At 39.4% G+C, this 25293-nt stretch overlaps 1 protein-coding gene across 3 annotated transcripts in view; it reads right to left on the reverse strand.

Moving 5' to 3' along the window:
• The window catches only part of SLC44A1 (solute carrier family 44 member 1), a 202916-nt gene that overhangs the window by 89262 nt on the left and 88361 nt on the right, over positions 1–25293 (reverse strand). For all 3 annotated transcript variants that reach the window (XM_058694680.1, XM_058694679.1, XM_058694678.1), the window contains exons 4-5: positions 19116–19252; positions 4991–5084 (exon numbers count right to left, since the gene is read on the reverse strand). In XM_058694680.1, the coding sequence (XP_058550663.1) occupies positions 4991–5084; positions 19116–19252 (231 nt within the window). The remainder of the gene's footprint in view (positions 1–4990; positions 5085–19115; positions 19253–25293) is intronic.

Genomic DNA, 25293 nt, shown 5'->3' on the forward strand with positions numbered 1-25293 from the left:
AACTCAGGAACGGTGAGATCATGACCTGAGCTGAAGTCGGACGCTCAACTGACTGAGCCACCTAGGCGCCCCTAAATATTTAGTTTCAAAGAAAAAGCATTACACTCCCTTGTCATTCATTTTCTCTACTGTTTCCCAAACAAAAACAACTTAATCAGCCATGACTTTTTAATACTCAGATGATTTTCTTGTTAAAAAATCTAAGTAATCATGGCATTGAAATGGTTTGTCTTATATTTTACCATTTAAATCCTATGTGATACAATGAATTTGAGTTAGCTGATTTCATATACCTCTCAGAAAGTAATACTTCTATGAGATCTTTTCTACTTTAGTATCTAACCTAAATGACACACCCTGTGCTTCTTAATTAAGAGGACAGCATAAAGAATTCTATTTATAGTAAGTTCCTCTACCTCTCGAAGCCCACAGAATATTGAATCTTTAAGAAGTCAATGTAGTCCTGTTAGGAACTGATGCTGTTTCACATTATTGAAACATCAGTCAACAAGAACAAAATGAATTTATAATGAGTCTTTTAAAGATTTTTAAAAATTAGCCACTCAGAGGAAAATTGTATCTTACCTTGGCAAACATACTGTCCATTTGCCTTAAGTCCAGACTATCATAGCTAATGAGCTCCCTCAAAATATGATGACAAACAATGTATTATCTCTTGTCCATAGGCCTTCAGAAGTGAAGACAGGAGTTGGCATCTCCATTATCTTAAAATCTCAGGTTATAAATAAGCAATTACACATGATTTCTAAGGAAAAGTTTTATTTAAAAAAGAGTAACAATAAAGGATTCTGGCAATAGCTCTATAGCACAGAAAACACAGCAAATAAATAAAGACTATAATGGCAATACTCATTGGTTTTTCATACATTTCATTTTATTTATTTTCTCACTTTCATTCTTGTATTCTTTTTTAAAATTTTTAAAAATTTTTTTTAAGTAGGCTCCATGCCCAATGTGGGGCTTGAACTCATAATAATGAGATCAAGAATCGCATGCTCTACTGACTGAGCCAGCCAGGCTCCCCCACCTTTTTTCTTTTTTTTAACCAACTGGTGTAGGACTTTGTCTTGGGGAAGACGGCAGAGTAGGAGGGCCCTAAGCTCACCTTATACTATGGATACAACTAGAAAACGCTCACATTAGGGTAAAACTAACTGTGGTATAGACTTCACAAGATCTTAGATTAAAATTATGATTCCCAACGATTAGTTTTGTGGCTTTGCACAACTTATTTAACTGATCTTCCATTTCCTCATCTATAAATTACGAACAATATCCTTATAGGCTTTTGTAAGGACTAAATAAGACAATATATATGAGAAACTTAATATGGTGGCTATAGCACACAGCAGATGATTTATAAATGCTAATTAATGTTGAATTCTTCATTTTAAAATATGTACAGATAACACTTTTTTTTCTTGGCTATTGGTTTCTCATTTCCATATCATGCTATTAATTCTCCAACACCTAATATCCTTACTGGCATCCAGAAGTATCCAAAAAATGGTGAATAAACTGAATTTATGTAATCTGTTTCTACCACTGCAATTTTCTCTAGCTATACCCAAACCTTTAAGCATTTTAAGCATAAGGGCTAGCTTGTCTCCCTACTGCTACCATGCTTGGCATGTCATGAACAGAGAGTTATGAATTTGGATAAAATATGGCCCTTTCCAGGCATTTGCTTTTAAAATTCGAAAGCTCATTAGGAATAGTAACATTTGGCAATTATGTGGTGTTACTGTTTTATTGCAAATTAGTTTACAGTGGCTTTTATCTAAGAAACAGGCATTGCTTTCAGTTGCAGAGGGTCCCTGGGGACCCAGGAAGGTTAGGGGCAAAAGGGGAGGCTCTAGAGGTTGACAGAAATACTTACTCCTTAAGCCAGATGTCAAGCACAATAATGGATGCTTAAAGGGGCACCTGGGTGGCTCGGTCGTTAGCGTCTGACTTCGGCTCAGGTCATGATTTCGTGGTTTGTGGATTCCAGCCTTGAGTTGGGCCCTGTGCTGGGTTCAGAGCCTGAAGCCTGCTTCAGATTCTGTGTCTCCCTCTCTCTCTGCCCCTTCTATGCTCATGCTCTGTCTCTCAATAATAAATAAACGCTAATTTTTTTTTTTTTAATAATGGATGCTTAAAACATATTGCCTATTTAATTCTTACAACAATTCCATGATAAAGGTATTAACATTCCCATTTTACGTAAGAGAAAACTTGGTTCACAGAGAGGTTAAGAGACTTGCTTGAGCTGGCAAAGAGAAACTAGTGACACAGAATTCACCCCCAGGCCTATCTGGACTTAAGGTTTAGCTCTTTCTGTCCCACTAGGGCACTCCTCAGAGGACCACAAAATAGATAGGAACCATGCTGAGGGCCACTTGCCTCAGCACAGGTTTGCCTAGTGCTAGTCTTTTATTTTATTTTATTTTATTTTTATTTTTATTTAAAAAAAAATTTTTTTTTTCAACGTTTTTTATTTATTTTTGGGACAGAGAGAGACAGAGCATGAACGGGGGAGGGGCAGAGAGAGAGGGAGACACAGAATCGGAAACAGGCTCCAGGCTCCGAGCCATCAGCCCAGAGCCTGACGCGGGGCTCGAACTCACAGACCGCGAGATCGTGACCTGGCTGAAGTCGGACGCTTAACCGACTGCGCCACCCAGGCGCCCCAGTGCTAGTCTTTTAGTGTATACAAAAAAGTCACCAAAACAGTCCCTATTTTTTTTTTTTTTTTTTTTTTTTGAGGACAGAGTTTCTTAAGGACAGAGACTAGATCTTACTTATCTTTGGAGATTTGGTATCTAATACTAAGTGTGGAACATGGTATTGCCCCAAGTTTTTTATTAGAACAAATTCTTTGTTTTTTGATCCTTATACTTTGCTTGTCATATGCTAAATGATGATATTTACAAGGTCCTAATCTGACTTCCTTCTATCAACTGTTACTTCGCTTTTATTTTCCAACAGGCTGAGTTCAAATTAAAGTGGTAAGATACTTTTAGACTGTGAGGTACTAAGATTAGTGAAACATGGGGATATATAAATAAGTATAAACAGTATACAGTCAGGTTTCCGATGGCATAGGGTCATCATTGCTTCTTGGATTACTGAGACATTAGTAGATGACCCTGTGAGAAGCCCAGTCTGTCCATGTCTAAAACCCAAGCCCCTAATACTATGTTTCATCTTCAAAGTGAATGTCCTTAGGACACCTTATGTGAGATACGTGAGTTATATACAGCCAAGAATGGAACACCTGAGATAGATACCCAGGAACAGGCAGTCCTCAACATGGTAGAGTCAGAGGTCATTGGTGCAGGAGGATTTACCTGACCCCACCCATATTACACAGGGGCATCCTCACATCAAGGCTTTCAGGTAATCCTTTCATAACATGTTTATGCCTTAAAATGTGACTCTACACTCAAAGTATGCATTTAAAACAGGCTTTTAGCAGTTGAGTAGATAAGAGGACAGAGCCTTTCTTGTTTTTACATTGATAAATTTTCTCCAGTGACTCTATTCAAAGGACCTCCTTTTCTTTACTGTCACAGCCTCCCTAATAGTCTCAATGTTCATGAATGGAGTCTCTTTACCAATTGGTCTAAGCCCATAATTTATAGGCCCTACTTACTATCTTTTTAAAACAGTTCCTTTATTTTTATTTCCATAGGCTTTACATTTTAATTTCAATAGCAACGTGACAAGACTAAAAGAGCTGGAAATCAACTAAAGTGATATTATTCCATTGTCTACTTTTTCAACAGAAAATTTCAAATTTCACTCAAGTTAATAAAGCACAAGTTACACCCATAAGCAAGCCAAAGGAAAGCAGACATAAGATGGGTCTCAAAATGTTAACCTGTAGCTTGCTGTCATATACTAAGATATAATAAAAATGGTCTGAATTCAGTATTCCTAGTGAAGTTGACGCATGTCATACATGGTTAGTGATACACACTTAAGGTTCTCAAGATCAGACATGTTCCAAACCCTACGCCCCTAATTCTGAGGATATATTGTACAATGCTTGCAAATTTGTTTCCTTGTTAAAAAAAATCTGTAATTTTATTTATTTATTTTTTATTTTTTTTTTTATTAACATTTTTTATTTTTATTTATTTTTGGGACAGAGAGAGAGAGACAGAGCATGAACGGGGGAGGGGCAGAGAGAGAGGGAGACACAGAATCGGAAACAGGCTCCAGGCTCCGAGCCATCAGCCCAGAGCCTGACGCGGGGCTCGAACTCACGGACCGCGAGATCGTGACCTGGCCGAAGTCGGATGCTTAACCGACTGCGCCACCCAGGCGCCCCAAAAATCTGTAATTTTAAAGCTGGCTTTATTTATAACTACTGTGAGATCCTTCCAAATAAAGAATATTTCTTGTCTCTTCTGTGCATCCATGATATGCAGTAGGTACTTAATAATAAATATTTGTTGAATAAGACCTTGGATAAGATATGGCAAACAGCGTATTATTATAGAGAATGTACCTAAAAGATGTAGCCTGAAATAAAGGATGGAGAATAATCTGGCATATTTTTTAAATTTACGAAGTTACGAAGTAAATTAAAAAATAATCCCACTAAGTATTACTGGAATCAACTTCAGAGAATCTTTGGAGACTGTGAGACTTGGCTTCTAATTTCACTGCAGATTTTGTAATGATTCAGCAGTTCTCCACACTTAAAAAGTATGGCATTAAAAAAAAAAAAAAAGTGAGCCCCCCAAAGAAATTTAAAATATCTGAGAATGAGAAAAGTTGTTTGTCTCTGTGTGTGTTTTAAGATATGAAACACATGTTGTCATTTCTACTACTGCTTCTTAAGTCTTGTTGTAAAAGTAAGTACTGGTCGTAAGCAACAGGTATCATCAAGTGACTTTTCTCTCAGAATAATATATACAGTTTAAAATCTACCTACAAAAACAAAAGTCACAAGTTAACAAAATACAATAAAAGTTACCTCGCTGGAACTGGTAGTTTGGGGCAAAGAACAGAAGCTTTTGAAGATGTAGTATATTCAGAAGGCTTTAGGTTGTAGCTACACAGTGCTGAGCCTGTTGAAAGAAAAGCTGTATGTTAGCTGGCAGAACAGAGCCTAAATAAATTCTCCCACGGATTCAATGTAATTTTATTTTGTATGTTAATATCAACTCAACATATACAACTTTTAAACACTAGAATTAATAAGAATCTGACTTGGTCTTTAGCTCAGTCCTCAATCATTTAAAACTAATTTCTCTCTGGCAATTTATGTACAAAGTTTAATAATACTCAGGGTAATAATAACAGTAAGTACTAGAACTACCTCTCTTGAGTGTCTGCCATATACGTGGCCATATATATATATATATATATATATATATATATATATATATATATTTTTTTTTTTTTTTTTTTCCCCCCTTAAAGAGTCAACTTTTAATTATAACTAACCAAACCATTCCAGGGACATCTCCAAACAACCAAACAACAGAAACATGACAAAATTCTCCTGTTGAAGAAGCCAAGTATCTTGGCCCACCCCAGCATTTCTGAGGGTCAGGCCAAGAGCAGCCCATTTCCAGGGCTGGTTCTATACCCATGCAAGTTTATCATCCCTGCAGAAGGATTGGAGATGGACCCCTCTTTCCAACACACTGGGAACTCAGAAAGTCACTAGGTGGAGGGGCTCTCCTCTCGCCCCATACATATATTAATTATATGTTTACTTTAACTTGATTAAGCAGGGGCTATTACACCTCCTTTACAGAGGACGAAATAGAGGCTAAAAGATAAGATATATAACTTGCCCAAGATGACCCAGCTACTAGGAAGGAGAGCTGGAATTGAACCCTAGGTGTCTCTGACTACAAACCCAGCCTCAACTATACATGCCGTCCCTCTTTCCTATGCTTCCCATTACTAAGTATGTAAAAGGACTGCATACAGCACATATGCTTTCAGACAATACGTTACTTTTTCCTTATTTTAAAGGCAGTAAATAGTAACTGTAAATAAACTGAACAAATTGATCAAAGAATTCTCAGTTTTCAGAGACTTTAAAACAAGCTCAAATTCAATCCTAGGTTGGTTATGCAAACAGCCATCTATTTCTTGGTCTGTGTGGCTAATACAAATCTAAATAATATGTAAAAGTCGGATGCAGTCCAGCCAATCCTTGATAAGTATTATTTTACTGATCTGCTGATTTTGTAATACAGCAACGAGAATACTGTCAGGTTCATTGTAACGATAAATACCGTTAACTGAGAAGACCTAGGCTCTAGTCCTAATCTCGCTAAGGACCTACTGCACTCTATCATGTAAACTGTTTATATTTTATTAATTGCAGTTCCTACCAGATTACTAATTTGGCCAAATATTTTATTATTAAATATAAATAGAATAGCTTTGTGTTTATATTATAGCAACAATGAAGTTTCACATGGTACCACCCTGGAAAAAGTTTAAAATAAAATGTGAGGTGAAAATGGCAGGTTTTAACATTGAACTAATTATAGAAATATCATGTGAGGATGTAAGAAAGAGCTAGAAGAGACTACAGAAAAAAGATCTGCTGGGATAACAAACAAACTTGAGAGTGGTTTTATTTCATTTATACCTTATCCTGTCAACCCAAAGAATTTTTAAAAAGGCACAAACCTGCATTTAATTCAGCAATGCTGCCCCCAAACCAGCAATAAACCTGCCAGGTATTTAAATATGTCAGCTGTAGGGGCGCCTGGATGGCTCAATCGGTTAAGATCTGACTCAGGTCATGATCTCCCAATTTGTGAGTTCGAGCCCCGTGTCGGGCTCCCTGCTGACATGCTGACAGCTAGGAGCCTGAAGTCTACTTCAGATCCTGTGTCTCCCTCTTTCTCTGCCCTTCCCTCACTCACACACACACTCTCTCTCTCTCTCTCAAAAACAAACAAACATTAAAAAAAAAGTTAAAAAAAATATGTGGGCTATATATATCATACGTCATAAAACCATGTAGCATCTATTTTATATAAAGATAATTCAAGTAATTGGACAATGTAAGATCTTTTTAAAGAGACACTTGAAAGTTACATGGCACTTAAGTTTCTTCAGCTTCTTAAGACAGACTCACTAGGAAATTAAGTTTCTGAAACTGTTTTTGAACATTCTTTACCATTTTAATGACTTATTGTTGTTAAGTTAAGCATGAATATTAAATATCTAACTCTTCTAAAATTAGTCTTTCATGTTTGAAGATAATGCCACTAGATTCCATTTACAGCAGTTTTAGAGAAAACATGGCAGCGGTGAAAAGCAAACATTTTAGATTAATCCTGAAATATCCGGGAGTCCTACTATAGGATTGCTCATGAAAAAAAAAACCAGCCACTGTGCCAATAACCGCAGAGCACCCAATGTGATCATCAACTTCCTGATGTGAATGGTCAACTTCTTTCTTTCAGAGTCCAAGATGGAATCGATTTACACAATATGAAAGGCCCTAACTAAAGCACTGTGTCAGTGCTGTCAAACACACTGCTTCTGCTGAATTCAGTGAACATAATCTCCGTCCCCACCCTTTCTTCATTTAAAAAAGGAGGTCAGCAGGTGCAACAGAGTTCAATTTTATAAATACTTTCCCAGGATAATGCTCAATGAAAGGATAATAGCCTTATCTCTGATGGTATTCTGGGACACAGGCCAGTACTAAATAGATCCTGTACTAAATAGATTAAAAGAAAAAGATCTTTACAATGTGTTAGTAGTAACAATCAGAAGAAACTTTATAATGCTTCCTGCTCAAAAGGTTGATGGAGAGAGAAGCCTCAATGAAGAACATTAAAACAACCCAGTAATGGCAAACATGTTACAATTGTTTTTCTTTTCATGTTTGTTAGCTAATGCATTTTCAGTGAACACTTTTAAGGTGTTTTTTGTTTTTTTTTTTTTTTTTTTTTTTTTTTAAGTGAAGGTATAAACAATACTCAGCACAAGAGGTTTGGTCAGAAACTGTAAGACAAAGTTTTTCTTCTAATGCAAAAGGCAGGGAAAACCATACTTGAGTAATGAAGTCTAAAACCAAAAACAAAAGCTTATCTAAACCACACCAGAGGCAATCCATGCAATTCAGCCAGTGTTATTCAAAATGAGTGATCTTAGGACGCCAACTTGGGTATATAAACATTTATCTTGGTAAACAGTTGCTATAGTCCCCAGAATGTTTAACTACTATAATTTTTCAAGTGCCTTATAATATTCAATTATTTATTCTTTAGCTCAACATCACTTATAAGAACTCCCTTAAGAGGGATGTTTCCATCACCATGCTCCAAACACTACAGATGAAACAAAATAAGTAATACTTCCAAGGCCTTATAAGCAATCACTGACAAATTTAGTAATAAAATTCTCTACTCTTAGGCCACAATGCTTCTTCCGCGCCATTCCTAATAATCATAATCAGACAAATATTCAATAAGCTCCTGGGCAAAAAAAACATACATTGCACAGATACCTCGAAAACAACATGTTTGGGGGAAAAAAAAGACATTTCCATCACCCACTCTCCAAATCTGCTCTGCCTCCTTTCATGTATTTTCCATCCTTGTTAATGGCTCTACCATCCATGAAATCCCCATGAATTTGAAATGGAAAGTCATCCTATATCTTCTTCTTTACCCATCGTCTTCATATATCCTTCAAGACAGTTAAGAAACCAAGTTCTGACAACTGAATCTTTCTATGAGTTATCTGTCTCAGACCTTTAAAATCTCTTATTGGTTCAAACTTCTCTCCCAAAGGGTTTCTCCTCTATATGCTGCACACAGCCTTGAGAAGGGTCTTTGTAAAATGGGCATCAGTTGTATCATATTCTTGCCCTCAGAATAATTTCCAACTCCTTGGCTTCAAAGCTCTCCTAAAGCAGACCTCTACCTAGAACTCCAGCCTCATCTTAACATAATAAACTACTTACGGGGCGCCTGGGTGGCTCAGTCGGTTGAGTGTCCAACTTCGGCTCAGGTTATGATCTCATGGTTCATGAGTTCAAGCCCCGCATTGGGCCCACTGCTGTCAGTACGGACCCTGCTTCTGATGCTCTGTCCCCCTCTCCCTCTCTGTCCCTCCCTCACTTGTGCTCTGTGCTCTCTTTCTCTCAAAAATAAATTAAAAAAAAACATTAAAAATATTAAACACAAAACAAAACTACCTACAATTCTTGCTGTTTAACAAGCTTTCAGGCTTTTTCACATGTTGTTCCCTCTGCATGGGCTGTCCATTCCTAACTACCATCTGAGTGTTCAGTTTGAGCAGAATTCTACAAACTACTCAAGCCTCACCTCCTCCAGTAAGCCTTCTCTGATGCACCCAAATCTACTTACTGCTTCATTCTATTATAAAACTTAGTATATTATTTTGCAATTTTTTAGCTTACATATCATCTCTCCTTTTAGAAAGTGCACTCTTTTGAGAACTGGGACCTTATGTCTTCAAAATATGTGGGACCCCTCTCTCCTGGTACATAGGTAGTACGTCAAAAGCCATACAACAGACATCCTGATTGAAAAAAAATATGAAATAACTATTTTTAATCTCTTATTTTGGTGTTATGTGTTATATATAATGTTTATTTGCTTTTCACTATTCACTATAAATTATACTATATAAAACAGGACTTCTCAACCCTGGTATTTTGAGCTGGGCAATTCTTGGTTGTAGGGGCTGTCCTGTGCATTGCAGGATTTTTAGCAGTATCCTTGGTCTCTATCCACAAGATTCCAGGACCCTCCCCCCACCCTGCAACCCTTCACTCAGTTGTGACAACCAAAAATGTCTCCTAACACTGCTAAGTGTGGGGAGGAGAAAGTTGGGGGGGGGCATGCAGTGGCAATATTACCCTTAGTTGGGAACTACTGGTCTAAAACACCAATTTGAAACAAAAATACAAAATGGGGTTGGTAAGTTGGAGGCTAACTCTTGCTGTAAAATTCTGCTTGATTTGCGGGGCACCTGGGTGGCTCAGCCAGTTAAGTGTCCAACTTGTGGTTTTGGGCTCAGATCATGATCTCATGGTTGGTGAGGTCGAGCCCCACATCAGGCTCGGGGCTGGCAGTGCAGAGCTTGCTTGGGATTTTCTCTCTCCCTCTTTCTTTGCCTCTCCCTCCCCCCCAGCCCTCTCTTTCTCTCTCTCAAAATAAATAAACATTAAAAAAATTCTGTTAAACAAAACATAAATAAAATAAAATTTTGCTTGACTTGTTATCACAGTATTATTTGTAGGATATACTAAATTAAGAGAAAACATACTTTAGAAAATTGTAATTAATAAAAATCTCCCAATGCAGAACAGTTTTTATTATGAAAAACAAATTACATAGCTATGCGAGGTCCAATGAATTTAACCCCTTTCTCTCTAACTAGGAAAGCATATATACATGTACATGTATGTGTGTATATATAGAGAGATAGATATAGATACATATATATATGCAGGAAGGATGCAATTTTCAGTAACCAGTAAAAAGCATGGATGTATTTGAAATTCCCAAGAAGCCCCCATTAACCAGCTGGTGGTGTGACATTATCTGTCAACTCCTATTGGCACATACTACACACACAATAAATATTTGCTAAGTGAATTGACTTTGGAAATCTGTGTGCAAGACTTCTAGGTATTGTGGAGGACAATGAAAAGTTTGTCTTCTATTATGCAAGCTGTCTAAACAAGGGGACCATACCTTGTCTTTGTTTCTGTGTCACACACTTGATGGGTGCTAATTAATTGTTTTATTTTATTTTTTAACATTTATTTATTTTTGAGACAGAGAGAGACAGAGCATGAACGGGGGAGGGTCAGAGAGAGGGAGACACAGAATCTGAAACAGGCTCCAGGCTCTGAGCTGTCAGCACAGAGCCCGATGCGGGGCTCGAACTCACGGACTGCGAGATCATGACCTGAGCCAAAGTCAGCCGCCTAACCGACTGAGCCACCCAGGTGCCCCATTTAATTGTTGAATGAAGGAATTACTTAAAATTACACTATCAAATGTAAGGATTTTTTTTTTTCCCTTGCTGGTTTCTGAACTTGGAAGCAATTAAATCAGTTGCTAGGGTTGATCATTTTCTTTATTTATAAATGATATCAAGTCCAATCTTTTGATTCACTATAAGAAAAAGAATCAATACTAACTCTGTGGTTTGAGCTGTATTGTTACGGACTGGTAAGAAAGAGGGTAATATACTGATCATCTATTGATACTAGCTTTATTTATTAAAAAAAATTTTTTTTAATGTTTATTTATTTTTGAGAGAGAAAGAGAGACAGAGAGTGAGTGAGGAAGGGGCAGAGGGACAGGGAGACACAGAATCTGAAGCAGGCTCCAGGCTCTGAGCTGTCAGCACAGAACACAACACAGGGCTTGAACCCATGAACCGTGAGATCATGACCTGAGCCGAAGGACGCTTAACTGACTGAGCCACCCAGGCACTCCTATTGATACTAACTTTAAATGTAACACCCAGATAATGATAACCAAAGGCTTATTTATATTCACGAATTTTATCTGATGCATCACATAATCTTTGAGGTTTTCAAAGACAGAACAATGATCACTGAGAAAACACCCACTTCGTGGCTCTACTCAAAGTATTAACATGGTGTGAACGGTAGGTCATAAACCTCTCAGACTTCCTACAAAATACGGTACACTGAAGAAGCACTCACTAATGGGAGTGATTTCTCACATGCTATAAAAGGGACACAAACAAGGAAGATAAGATTTCTGCCATTTTACTACTGTGTTAGGGAAAACAAATTAGATATTATAAAAGTTTGATAAGAGTAATGTAAAAGATAATAAGTTATTCCATGTAAAATATTAGCACCCACTGAGACCATGCAGTGGGCCCACAACTTACAGGTTGTTCTCATTTCTAAACTGCTATTTAGACTTTAGATTGCAAGTGGAAAGAATAAAATGACCTGCAAAGCATCTGGCTCTGTGCATGGCACAAAATGGGTATCAATGAATGGTATGATGAAACAATGCAGGGTTCAAGCCTGATTGACCTGAAAAACAGGGACAGTGGAGAAAAGCAAGGGATGAACTATGGGCCAGACTCAGAGTGGGGAGAGAGGAAGGGAAGGGACTGTCCAAGCAGGCATGACCTCCTTCTCCCCACTTCCTTCACTGCCTCACATGGCAAGGCTGGGTTCAGATGAAAATCTCATATAAAGGTGAAGTTGGCTTCAGAGGAAGGGGCATTGTATACATTATTCGAGTTTTCAAAAAAATAAATAAATAAAAATAAATAAATAAATAAAGTAAGTAAGTAAGTAAGTAAGTAAGTAAGTAAGAAGGAAACCTGTTCACCAGAAACTGGAGGGAAGTAAAATGAGAGACGGAATTCATGCTCTGCTGAGAATAACTCAGGTATAAGCTCTCACCAGATGTTTGCAGTCTTCTCTGGAGGGTACAAGGTTAGGAAAGAGGAAAAACAAGAGGGCTCAAGAAAAGAAAAGGTTATGAATATTCAGGTGGATAGTATGGTTAGGAAAGACAAATGAATGAATAAGATGGATTATTGAGAGATGAATAAGAAGATAAACAAAGGTTCACGTCAATTCTGGTTAGAATGAAGCTAAACAATTTACCCGCTGGTGGCAACGGACAGAGATTCAGAAGCGAGCAAAGGATACAGTGTGCTGAGAGAATGAGAAATTAGTAAGTGTCAATAGGGAGGAAGAGAGCAGCCCGATCCATCCTTCTTTCAAAAAACATGAAGAGCTCCTATGTGAGGTAGGGCCTGGATATTCAGAAAGGAAGAGCATGATCCTGCCCCACAGGAAACTCATGCACACTACTGCCAGAAGATGATAAGGAACCAAAGACGCTTAGTACAGAGTCCTTGTGATACTTGCCAATTTTAATTTTTTTTTAGTTTCTAAATTTTTTTACATGTTTATTTCTTTTTGAGGGGAAGGGGAGAGAGGGAGACACAGATTCCGAAGCAGGCTCCAGGCTCTGAGCTGTCAGCACAGAGCCCGACCCGGGGCTCGAACCCACAGGCTGCGAGATCATGACCCGAGCTGAAGTCGGACACTTAACCAAGTGAGCCACCCAGGCACCCTGTCAATTTTACTTTTTCAAAAGCAATTTTTAATTTATTCTCTAGCATCATATTTATATTTGTATCATATAAAAACTACAAACCAAACTAACAAATTGTACACTTGCACACCTACCACACAACTCACATACCAGAACTTCGACTTTTACGTTTATCTAAATTCTTCTGCTGGCCTCTTACAGCTCTTTGTACTATGGCAGCATCTCCACACAACCAATCGAGTGTCCGGCTACTTCTTCTAAATTTTCTGTGCTGGTCAGACATATGCCACAGAGGCGCTCTACAAACTTCAGGGTCCAAGAAAACAACTCCTCTTTCTTGTCTACAAGAAAGAGTTAAGGCAATATTTTGTTTCCTAATAAATACATTTCTTACAAACATTATTCTAGGAACCTAAGTTAGCTTTCCCTTAAAAGATTTTAAATAATTTGGAAAGGTAATAAAAGTTCATACAAATGGATAGTTGTAAATACTAAAAAAGCACTCTCAAATGTTGTCATGGAAACTTAAAACTCTTTGAAAATGATTTGTATTATCTTTCCTGTCTGGTAAGAAAAATGTTATTTTACCTTACAGTTTTTTAAAGTTTATTTATTGAGAGAGAGAGTGCACATACACGCGAGTGGAGGAGGGGCAAAGAGAGAGGAAGAGAGAGAATCCCAAGCAGGTTCTGTGCTGTCAGCATGAAGCCTGATGTGGGGCTCAAACCCACAGACATGAGATTGTGACCTGAGCTGAAATCAAGAGTTGGGCGCTTAACCCACTGAGGCACCCAGGTGCCCCTACCTTAAGTTTTCAAATAAGGTTTAAAATTATCATTTAAAAAGTTACTACCCCAGGGGCGCCTGGGTGGGTTAAGCACCCAACTTCAGCTCAGGTCATGTTCTCACAATCCATGGGTCCGAGCCCCGCATTGGGCTCTGTGCTGACAGCTCAGAGCCTGAAGCCTGCTTCAGATTCTGTTTCCCCTCTCTCTCTCTGCCCCTCCCCATTCATGCTGTCTGTCCCTCTTTCTCAAAAATAAACATTAAAAAAATTAGAAAAAAAAAAGTTACTACCCCAAACAGGATTTTTCTCTTTCATCTTTTTAATTATGGTAAAATACACATAATAAAAAAATTACTACCTTAACACTATTTCAGTATATACTTCGGTAGCATTAAGTAGATTCACATTGTTGTCCAACCATTACCACTGTCTATCTCCAGAACTCTCCATCTTGCAAAATTCATACTCTTTCCTCAAAAAACAGTAACTCCCCATTCCTCTCACCCTGCAGCCCCTGGCAACTACCATTCTATTCTGTCTCTATGAATCTGACTACTCTAAGTACTTCATATAAGTGGAATCATACTGTATTTGTCCTTTTGTGACTGACTTATTTCCCTTAACAATGTCTTAAGGTTCATCCATATTGTAGCATGTATCAGAATATCCTTCCTTTTTAAAAAAAAAACTGTGGTAAAACACGTAATATGACATTGACCATCTTAACGATTTTTTCAGTGTATAGTCATATTAGCTATACGCACACTGTTATCCAACAGATCTGTAGAATTTTTTCATCTTGCAAAACTGAAATTCTATAGCCAGAGAAAACCATCGCCCTATCTGTCAGTTACTGGCTTATTGCACCTAGACTAACAACTTCAAGGTTCATCCATGTTGTAGCATATGACAGGATTTCCTTACTTTTTAAGGCTAATATTCCATTGTATGTACATACCACATTTTCTCTAGCGATTCGTCCATCAGTGGACATTTAGGTTGCTTCCCTCTCTTGGCTATTATGAATAATGCCACAACGAATATGAAGTGTGCAAATATCTCTCTGAAATCCTGTTGTCAGTTCTTTTGGATATACACCTAAATGCGGGATTTCTGAGTCATGATAATCTATTTTCTAAATGACTATTTTTTAAAGCAGGTTCACAGCAAAATTGAGAGGAAGGTACAATGGTTTTCCACATACTCCCTGCCCCCACGTATGCACAGCCTCCGCCATTATAACATCACCCACGAGAGTGGTACATTTGATATAACTGATGAACCTACACATTGACATATCATGATCACTCAAAGTCCATAGTTTACATAAGGGTTCACTCTTAGTGTATGTCCTATGGGCATGGACAAATATATAGTGACATATATCCATTATTATAGTATCATACAAAGTATTTTCACCACCCTAAAAATCCTCTGTGTTAATTCTATTTTTAATTTTTTAAGGAAACTTCAAACTCTTTTCCATCGCAGACATACAATTCTATATTTCTACCAACAATGCACAAAGATTCCAGTTCCTCTGTACTCTCACAAACATCTGTTATTTTCTGCTTTGTGGTGTTTGTGATTTTTTCTCAATAGAAGCTGTCCTAATGGGTGTAAGGTGGTATCTCACTATGGTTTTCATTTGCATTTCCCATACAATTAGCATGTTGAGCATCTTTTCATGTCCTTATTATTGGCCCATCATATATCTTCTTTGAAGAAATGTCTATTCAAGTCCTTTGGCCATTTTTTAATTGGATTGTTTATTTGTCTGTTTCTTGCTTTCTTTCTTGTTGAGATGTAGGAATTCTTTATATATTTTGAGTATTAACCCTTTATCAAATAAATGAATTACAAATCTTTTCTCCTACTCTATGGATTACCTTTTCATGCTGCTGTGTCCTTGGATGCACAGAAGTTTTATATTTTGATGTAGTCCAGTCTACCTATGTTGTTTCTTTTGTTGACCGAGCTTTCAGTTCATATCCAAGAAATTATTGCCAGTATAACGTCATGAAGGTTTCCCCTATGTTTTCTTCTAAGAGCTTTGGAGTTTGTTCTTACATGCAGACTCTGTCATGGATTTTGAGCAATTCCCTCTTACAGATTTGGAAATTCCCCACTTAAACCTAAATTAGCTCTTGAAGACATTCCTCTCTGATGTGTATAAGTGAGGTCAAAGGGCCTGTGCATTTTCTAACAGAAATGTAGCTGTTAACAACGTGTGGATACAAATAACTATAAAAACCATCTGCTCCTTCCGAATCAATGTGCACCTCAAATGATGGAAAGACAAAGAAGGGGAAAAAAGATAATGCAAAAAGACAGACAAAGAATTCTCTCAGATACAGTAACACTGGAATTAAATCTTACCAGGTCCAGTTTTGTTTTGTTTTGTTTCTAACGTTTTTTAATGTTTATTTTTGAGAGAGAAACAAAGTGTGAGCAGGAGAGAGGCAGAGGGAGGGAGATACAGAATTCGAAGCAGGCTCTAGGGTCCAAGCTGTCAGCACAGAGCCCGATGCGCAGCTCGAACTCATGAACCATGAGATCATAACCTAAGCCAAAGTCAGATGTTTAACTGACTGAGCCACCCAGGCACCCCTTACCAGGCCCAGTTTTAAGTCACCAATCCAAAGAATAATCCAGATTTTTTTTTAAGAAATTAAAAATTTTCAATCTAGGGTTACTATTAAAATAAAGGTACTTATATCCCACCACCAAAGGCTCTCTTCTCTATTATAATTTCATAGTTTTCTATTCCCTTTTAAATATTTATCTTCTCTATCCTCCACTGCTGTGTTTCTTGATGCTGCCATTATTAATACTTTTTTTTTTATGCCTAACACATTGACTTATTTTGCAAACAGCTGCCTGAAAAGCCTAAGGGTGCCTGTGTAGTTAGGCACCAATTTAAGAAGTCTGTTTTCTGGAATAATATTTATTCATTAATATTCTTGAACACCTGCTTTGTGTAAGACTGTGAAAAAAACAAAGCTGCAAAACTCACCAGAAAGGTCTTATAAACTGGCCTTAATAGGCCATATTCAGTATCATAATCACTTAGAAGGATAATGACCTGGAAATAAACATACCAGCAAGGCTGCATGGGGCATTTCTCCCCAGTGGATCATCAGAGCAGGCAATACAGTCGACAAGGAACTAACTCTCTTCTGGCCCTCCAGCTGACATGTCAGGTTCAAGGGACCAAGACTCACACCCAGTGGGTTCAAGAAAACGTGTTAGAAGATAGTTTGACACTAGATTATAGCTTTGAATGCCAAGGTAAGATATATAATGTTTTATTTTATTTTGTGACCTCTGATGGCTTCTGAGCAAGGGATTAACATGACTAAAGCTCTATCAATGTTAATATGGCAGCAGTATGTCAGGGGCTAGAAGCAGAGAGAGACTCGAGGCAGAAAGATTATAACCTTCCATTGGGGGAATAATAACATTAATAGTAATAATATAACAGCAGTAACCAATACTTATTTTTTTTTTTTTTGGCAATTTACCATTTGCCACACACTCTTCTAAGTATTTTTCATGTCTGAGGTCCTTATAACAACCCTGTGAGGCAGCTTTAGTACAAATATTATCTCCTTCACAAATGGGGAAACTGAGGCAACCAGAGATCACGTAACTTGCCTAAGGTCTCATGGCTCGTAAGTGGTAGGACCAACATTTGAACCCAGATAATCTGGTTCCAGAGCCTATACTCCAAAGCCAAGTCAACACCACCACCTCCCAAAGTGCACCACGTATGCTCACCTTGCCTAAGATTTCAGAAAAACCCGTAAGGGATAACTCATTTCTCCCTAAGAAACTTGATAATGACAGGGCCGACAGTTCTAGTATTAGACACGGCCAATCAGTCTGTGTGAGGATATCATGTGGGAATAAGTGAGATCTTGAAGAGTCGCTGGTACCTCTTTATTTAGTGCCCACCAAGTGCCAATCATTTGTGCATCATCTCATCAAATCCTCACAACAATCCTATGATGGGGGCGTTGTTTTTAATCCACTTTTTTCAGATGAGGAAATATGGGTTCAGAGAGGCTACGCTCTCTGTCCCTCATTACAGAACCAGTTAACGACAGCCGCAGAAGTAGAATCCAGAGTCATATTAATCTCATGTGCTTCCTACTACCTTACACTGAGGCCTGGAGCAGTAGTGACAGGAACACTGCCAGTCTAGAAGGCGGCAGTCCTTCTGCCCTCAAAAGGCCAGCAACCCCCTCAGGAAGACTCTGAGGCTGCTTAGGGGTGCGTGTGTAGCTGCGTTCCCAGGCTATCTCTCTGCCCAGCTAGAAGTGACACCAGGCGGATGCTGAGTCAGCCGTTGTTCCAAGGAACCAGAACCAGCCTGTAAACCAGGCGAGGCCGAGGCAGCTCTGAGGACTCCAACACACAGAGCGTAAACATGAAACCCCGTGGAAGTTCACAAACACAGGCTATCAGTTTGTGGCCCTCCAGGAAGAGAGGTTAAAAATAACATTCTCTGAAGAGAACCGAGGCGAGTCAGAGGGAACTGAGGATAGTACCTGGAAATCAGAAACCCAAGGGAGCGGAGCTAGGTTAGAAAATTGACTATGCTTGTTTTCTCAGCTAATTCCCATATGTTTAACCTCAAAGTTTCTCAAAACTTTACTCTTAGAAAAATGGTTATGAGATAATATTAAATTAAAAAAAGCAAAACACACCAACACAATTGAAAGATGGTGGACTTTTGGTATTCATTTTCTTTTCCCTGAATTTTCCAAATTTCCTGTAACAGACATATATTACATTGTTATCCAGGGACAAAAATAAAATACACTAATCAAAAAATTTTTAATTCGTATTTAGGAAGAGAAAAAGAAAAAAAGACCAATTTCACAAAAAGTAGTCTAGTCATTCCCAAATGTTCAAACAGGCTACATCAAAATCACATGAGACACCTGTAAAAAAATACAAGTTTCCAGAACCCAAAGACCTACTCAGTCAGAATTTCCCTGGGGGGAGCCTAGGAATCTGGAGTTTTAACAAGCTCCCCAGGTGACTATAATCTTTTTTATCAAGGAAGTCCAGGAGGACTTTCAATTCCCTTTTTCGTTTTGAGGTTCCTTGGTGATTTATTTAACACCGGCACAAATTTATACTGGAATGCAAACATACAGTATGTCATGGTGGGAGTAAGTGACCGGGGTGAGGACTTGGACGGCCTCATGCCTCACCATTTATCTCTGCAAACTTCTGAACATCACTCAGGGTTTTCAGTTCTTGTCGTGGACATGCTGTTACACACAGCGCTACGGACTTGATCTTCCGGTTTATCAAGTCCAGATTGCATGGATCCAAAAAGAACACATACCTAAAGCATGGAGAAAAATATTGAGATGTTATTTTGCAAAAACACATTCTGGTTCACTGCCTAATTTGACCAAGCCTGTAAGCAAAGAACATCCATACCCTTCACAAATTTTATCAAAGATGAACAAACAATTCAGAAATCTAATCACAGGTTGTTTGAAAACATACTGTTAACAGTGGGGACTGGAGGAATTGCAGGACTCCTATTTGTCATGATGTATTTTTCTAATATTTACATTTTTGTAATGTAGTTTATAACTAGAAATTATCTATTTTAGTTTTTTAGATAATTAATTTGTTTTCTTTTTTTTTTTTTTTTTTTGGTCAAGGTTGTGCCCTAAAAGTTACTAGAATATTCCAATAGTGCTATATAGTGTGAATTATAGTTTATGTATAAGCTTTAGCTAATATATAATTACATATAAAATTTAAAATTATAAAAATGAAATATAAACTTTTGCTAATTAATGTGTAATTATAAAAACGAATTGTAAAATTACATACAATTGAATACATAATGTTGAATGGAGACTAGAGGGAATTATGCCAACATTTTATCTGCAGTCATCTCTGGATCTTAGAATAAAGTGATTTTAATTTTCTTTCTTTCATTTTTCAGAATTCTCATTTTCTAGTAAATGAAATGACTTTTGAGATGAGATAACTACAGTAAATATCATTTATTAAAAAGGTCGATTACATATCAACAAAGTAATCCTTAAATCTTAAATTATCCCTTTTGTGTTCTGCATTCATGTTTTAGGAAAAGGAAGATTAACCAGAAATTACACTGAAACAGATTGGGTTGTTTTTTTTTTTTTAATGTTTTATTTATTTTTGAGACAGAGAGACAGAGCATGAGCTGGGGAGGGGCAGAGAGAGAAGGAGACACAGAAGCTGAAGCAGGCTCCAGGCTCCCAGCTGTCAGCACAGAGCCTGATGCGGGGCTCGAACTCACGAACCGCGAGATCATGACCTGAGCTGAAGTCAGATGCTCAATGGACTGAGCCACGCAGGCGTCCCTGAAACAGATTGTTTTTAAATGTTAAACCGTAGGGGCCCTGGGTGGCTCAGTGGATTAAGCGTCCGACTTCAGCTGAGGTCATGATCTCTCGCTGTGTGGTTCTCAGGAACCCTGCTTCGGTTGGGCTCCCTGCTGTCTGCTTCAGATCCTCTGTCCACCCCACTCTGCCCTTCCCCTGCTCATTCTCTCTCACTCTTTCTCTCAAAAATAAACATTTTTTTTAAAATGTTAAAAAGTAGAAAAGATGATAAAGATTGCAGATGTTATCATTTGCCCCAAAAGAAATACTCTTAACTAAGAATACTCTTAACTAAGAAAAGCGAAGTCTAATGTTATGGATCAACAGAGGGGAAACAAGCAGGAATGTTTTCATGCAAGACAGGAGGTAAAGAACCTCCAGCGCTGGTTTCCATTCGCCTGGGTCCGTGGAAGGTTTTATGAAATTGTCTCTCTGCCAACAGCCTTTCCCACATTGTTAAATTCTACTGCTATATAAAATAGGATTCAAATCAGGAAATATAACCAAATATAAGAACTAGGTGAGAAAACGAAAAAACAAAAAGATCAAGTCAATACATATGCTGGAACGGACAATATATAAAAGGATACCAGAAAAAAAAATTAAATAATAATAAAAAAAGAAGTGTGTACATCAGGGGATGGGGGCCTGAGAGGTATTTGCAGGTAGAGTAACACTGCACACAGGAGAAGCACCAGGGACGAGGAACCCAGCATGAAGGTCAGGGATAAACTACAAACCACCAAACTTTAAAAAAAAAAAAAAAGGTATTTTGTAACCATTACCGTTCCACAGAGAATGACTATGTAGCCCAAGAGAGCTAGAAGGTGCATGAATTCAAACCTAGACCTTCTGAGTGTCATCCCATGTACGACCTGCTCTATCCCCAAAATATTTCCTACAAAATAATAAATCATTGTAACCTTTCTATATTAACTTACAATATTGTTTCCAGCATTCTGAAGTTCAATTCAATCCATGGCAGCAAGTTCCTACATAATTAAATTTTAACTAAATGGCATTTCACTGAATATTTACAGAGTAGGAAAAATGCATGTCTCGAACAGATAAATTTTATGATTCATTAAAACTGTACCCTTCTTGCCTTTTGATTGAAAAACGCCCTTTAGCCAGGTAAATAAATCCTTACATTAGTTTCAGTTTTCACATCAAACAAAAATGAACTGTATGCGGCAATTCCATTTTTTGGAAAGGAGACAAATAGCCAACTTTCAAGTAAGCATGGCACTGGCAGACCAGATTAACTAACAAATCTACTGATAAGTAGGTTTTTTTAAACTGACAGCACAAGATGCGAGGTAGGAGGCCATAAAACATTCCCAAAAGGCTTCTTACAAACAGCCAGCCACTGTCACGGGTAACCGAGAAACCCAAGCAAATTTTCATTCAGCTTCCAGTTCCACGTCCTGTAGAGGAGCAGGAATGAATCAACTACCAAAAGTGGGATTAAAAGGGAAGGAAGAGAAAAACACTTCACAAACTGAACAGCCCAGATACCTGCAGGCATTGTTGGCACACAGGACAGGGGCCTGCGGCATCACCACGTGGTACTGAGAAGAACACATTTGCAAAGAGATCTGCAAAACAGCCTAAGCGAGCTTGGAACTTCAACGTTAAGAGGAACAGCGAAAAATGCTTAAGACTAACCCGTGAAGCGAACACTATAGAGGCTAGCAGGTAAGGCACGTAACTATGTATCACAGTCAAGACAGCTCCTGGGAACTACTGAAGGAGAGAAACAGATAAATTCATTTCAAATCGAAATTCTTGAAATACAGGTTATCCCCAAAAAGACAGGACAGGAGAGAGTTCTAAATAAAATGTCTACGTACACAGTAAACTCACGGGGACAGAAGCACCAAAGATGAAAACAGGGCAGTAAAGCAAAGGAAGGGCACTAAAGCATGGAAGGTCGGGAAAAGGGACAAGAGGCACAGAAAGAGGTGACTTTTAAAGCTGTGCTCAGACCAAGGCGGTGAACACAGAGCGAGCTGAGGCAGATAACGATGCCAGAGATGGCTGAAACCTGCTTTACACTTCTATTTTGCTTTCATTTTCTTCAAGGAAGACAGGGCAAGGTAGAGAAAGTAAGATTTACTGGGAATTTACTTTGGACCACAAAGTATCTTAGGCACTGTCCTCACACATCCTAATTCAACAAAAGGGACCTGAGACTGACAAGCTGGACAAATAACCAAAAGCCATACTGACCTGATGACTTGAACCCTGGGGCGCCCGACTCCCCAGTGTTGCTCTTTCCGCCACTGCTCTTCCAACTTAAAATGGAAAGTGAAGGGCACGTGGGTGGCTCAGTCGGTTGAGCATCCAACTACTTTTTTAATGTTTATTAATTTTTGAGAGAGAGAGAGACAGAGCACCAGGGGGAGAAGGACAGAGAGAGGGGGAGACACAGACTCCGAAGCAGGTTCCAGGCTGTCAGGAGAGAGCCTGACGCAGGGCTCGAACTCATGAACCATGAGATCATGACCTGAGCTGAAATCGGACGCTTAACCAACTGAGCCACTCAGGTGCCGATTAAACCCTCTGGAACCCCGGAGCAAGGATTCTGAAGCCCTACGTGGACACAACACAGTACTGTCCTCCACATGGTATGCAAACCTCCCATGATAAGGATTAAAAAGGATGACACAAAGACACTTCATTCATTCAACAAACACTACTAAGTGTTATTATGAGTCTACTCCTGGAGATACAAAATTCATTAAAAAAAAAAAACAATTCTTAAATGCAAATAACTTACAGTCTAGAGAAGAAGAAACAAAACCAGTCATTTCTGCTATGAGGCAAGGTTGAGATGGTGGAGGAAACAGTGTAATTCTGCACAGAGCATAAGGGGTTAGAGGAAGCACTACGGAGCAGGAGGCAGTATTGAAGCCACATTTTGGAAATGAGTAGGAATTTTCCACACAGATGGGGAAGGGAGCGTTCTAGGCAGAGAAAACTGCATGTAGAAAAGTATAGAAGCATGAAAGAGCATATTTAAGGAACAGCAAATAATTTGATAAGGTGGACTACAGGATCGGACATCAAAGGGCTATGCCCAAGGAGAAACGGGACAGAAGAGGCAGCCATCCTTACAGCTGAAGGACCTTACAGCTCCACTACATTAGGGAATGCGCTTTCAACAGCCACAGCACCCGGAGGCCTCCCGCCGTGTGACCAGCCCCTTGGGTTCAAGGCCAGGGAGGGGAAGGCTGGGCCACCAGGGGGCGCTGCTCCAGAGCTGAGCCTTTGCCTTCAGTTGCCTCCTGCTGCCATGGCAACTCTGCGGCAAGGCTTTTTGGAGTAAAGAGTGGCAAACAGATACCAGTCTGCTGGCTACCTCCTGCCAAATTTGGCTCCTGTCCTCTCTAATCAGGACGGAAGCACTGCAGCACTAAAGCTGGAAAGCTGGCTGAAAAACCCCTCTGTCCGTCGCCTCTGCGTTAGTGATTCCTAACACGTGTTTTCCCCAGAGGAGAATAAAAATGGAGTCTGATCATTTTGCCAATTATTACCTCATATCAATTTACAATTTACAGCCCCTCTCCACAGAGTATGCTGCCATTAGTGAATCACACCAAAAGGAACAACACAACAGCCTGGCAGAGGCATCTCCTATTGCTAAATATAGGCTTCAGAGAGGCCTAGATCTCCGCTCCACTCGCAGTGGAACTGTGCCCAGAGGAGGCCTCTTACTTCCTGCGTGGGGTGCCAGCAAGGCAAGTCCAGTCATCCCCCACCCCCAAACCCCGGGGTGGGGCCCAATTGCCCCATGACGGGCTGTGCTTTACACAAGGACAGAGGTATGGAGTCTGCACACTAAAGCCAATAAAAAACCCAAACTAACCCAACACCAACTAATGCAACACACAATTGACTAAAACCCTGCCTGCCCTCTACTTTCTGCAACAAGCTAAGGGGAAAGAGAGAAACAAGCTGAAAGCAGTGATTGGTCTTCAAAACTGTAACTCTACACAGTGGCTGAGAGAATTGTGCAATGTTCACCATGCCCCCAAGACGTCAAGAACACAGACCAGGAAACAGAAGAAAAGGGCGGAGCTGAACTATGGGCAACGTGTCCCCTGAGGTTGAGGCCACCAACGCCCCACTTTCCCACTGCCTCCCAATCCTAGTGAGGAAAAGGCAAGGGGAGCCTGCATGGTTCAGTCGGTTAAGCGTCTGACTCTTGGTTTCAGCATAGGTCATAATCTCATGGTTCGTGAGTTTGAGCCCCGCATCGGGCTCTGTGCTGATAGTGTAGAACCTGCTTGGGATTCACTCTCTCGCTCTCTCTCTGCCCCCTCCCCTGCTTGTGTTCCCTCTCTCTCCAAATGAATAAACTGAAAAAAAAAAAAAAAAAAGAAGGCAAAAATGTCCCGAGAAAGAGGTAGCACTTGTTATAGAGATGCCTCAGCACATACCTCACCAGCCTCCAAAGGGCACTGACCAGCCTGCAGCCTTCTACTATAGCACTTCCATAGGTTCACAGGTAACTGCTAAGAAGAGAAACTTCCATGATCATTTCTGGTAAATTCAAAGCACTGAGAGCTGAAGACAGCTTCCAACTGTGAGGAAGCCCAGGAATCAGAGTAAGACAGCAACACTCTGAGAGGTTTACCGCTCTCACCTTACATCCCAAGGTCTTCTTTCTGTTCCTTGCTCTCGGGCTTACTCGCCTTACTCTCTCCTACAGGCCTTAGCACTTCTCTCTGCCTGGAGTGTTCTTTCTCCAGAGACCAGCAGAGCTACTGGTAGTCCCCTCACTTGCTTACAGTCTTGACTCAGAAGTCACCTTCTCAATGAAGCCTCCCCCAGCTGCCTATCTAAAATGCCATCTCTCGGGGCGCCTGGGTGGCTCAGTCGGTTAAGCGTCCGACTTCAGCTCAGGTCACGATCTCGCGGTCAGTGAGTTCGAGCCCTGCGTCGGGCTCTGGGCTGATGGCTCAGAGCCTGGAGCCTGCTTCCGATTCTGGGT

The sequence above is a fragment of the Neofelis nebulosa genome, chromosome 12, assembly GCF_028018385.1.
Source record: "Neofelis nebulosa isolate mNeoNeb1 chromosome 12, mNeoNeb1.pri, whole genome shotgun sequence".
In the NCBI taxonomy this organism is placed as follows: Eukaryota; Metazoa; Chordata; class Mammalia; order Carnivora; family Felidae; genus Neofelis; species Neofelis nebulosa.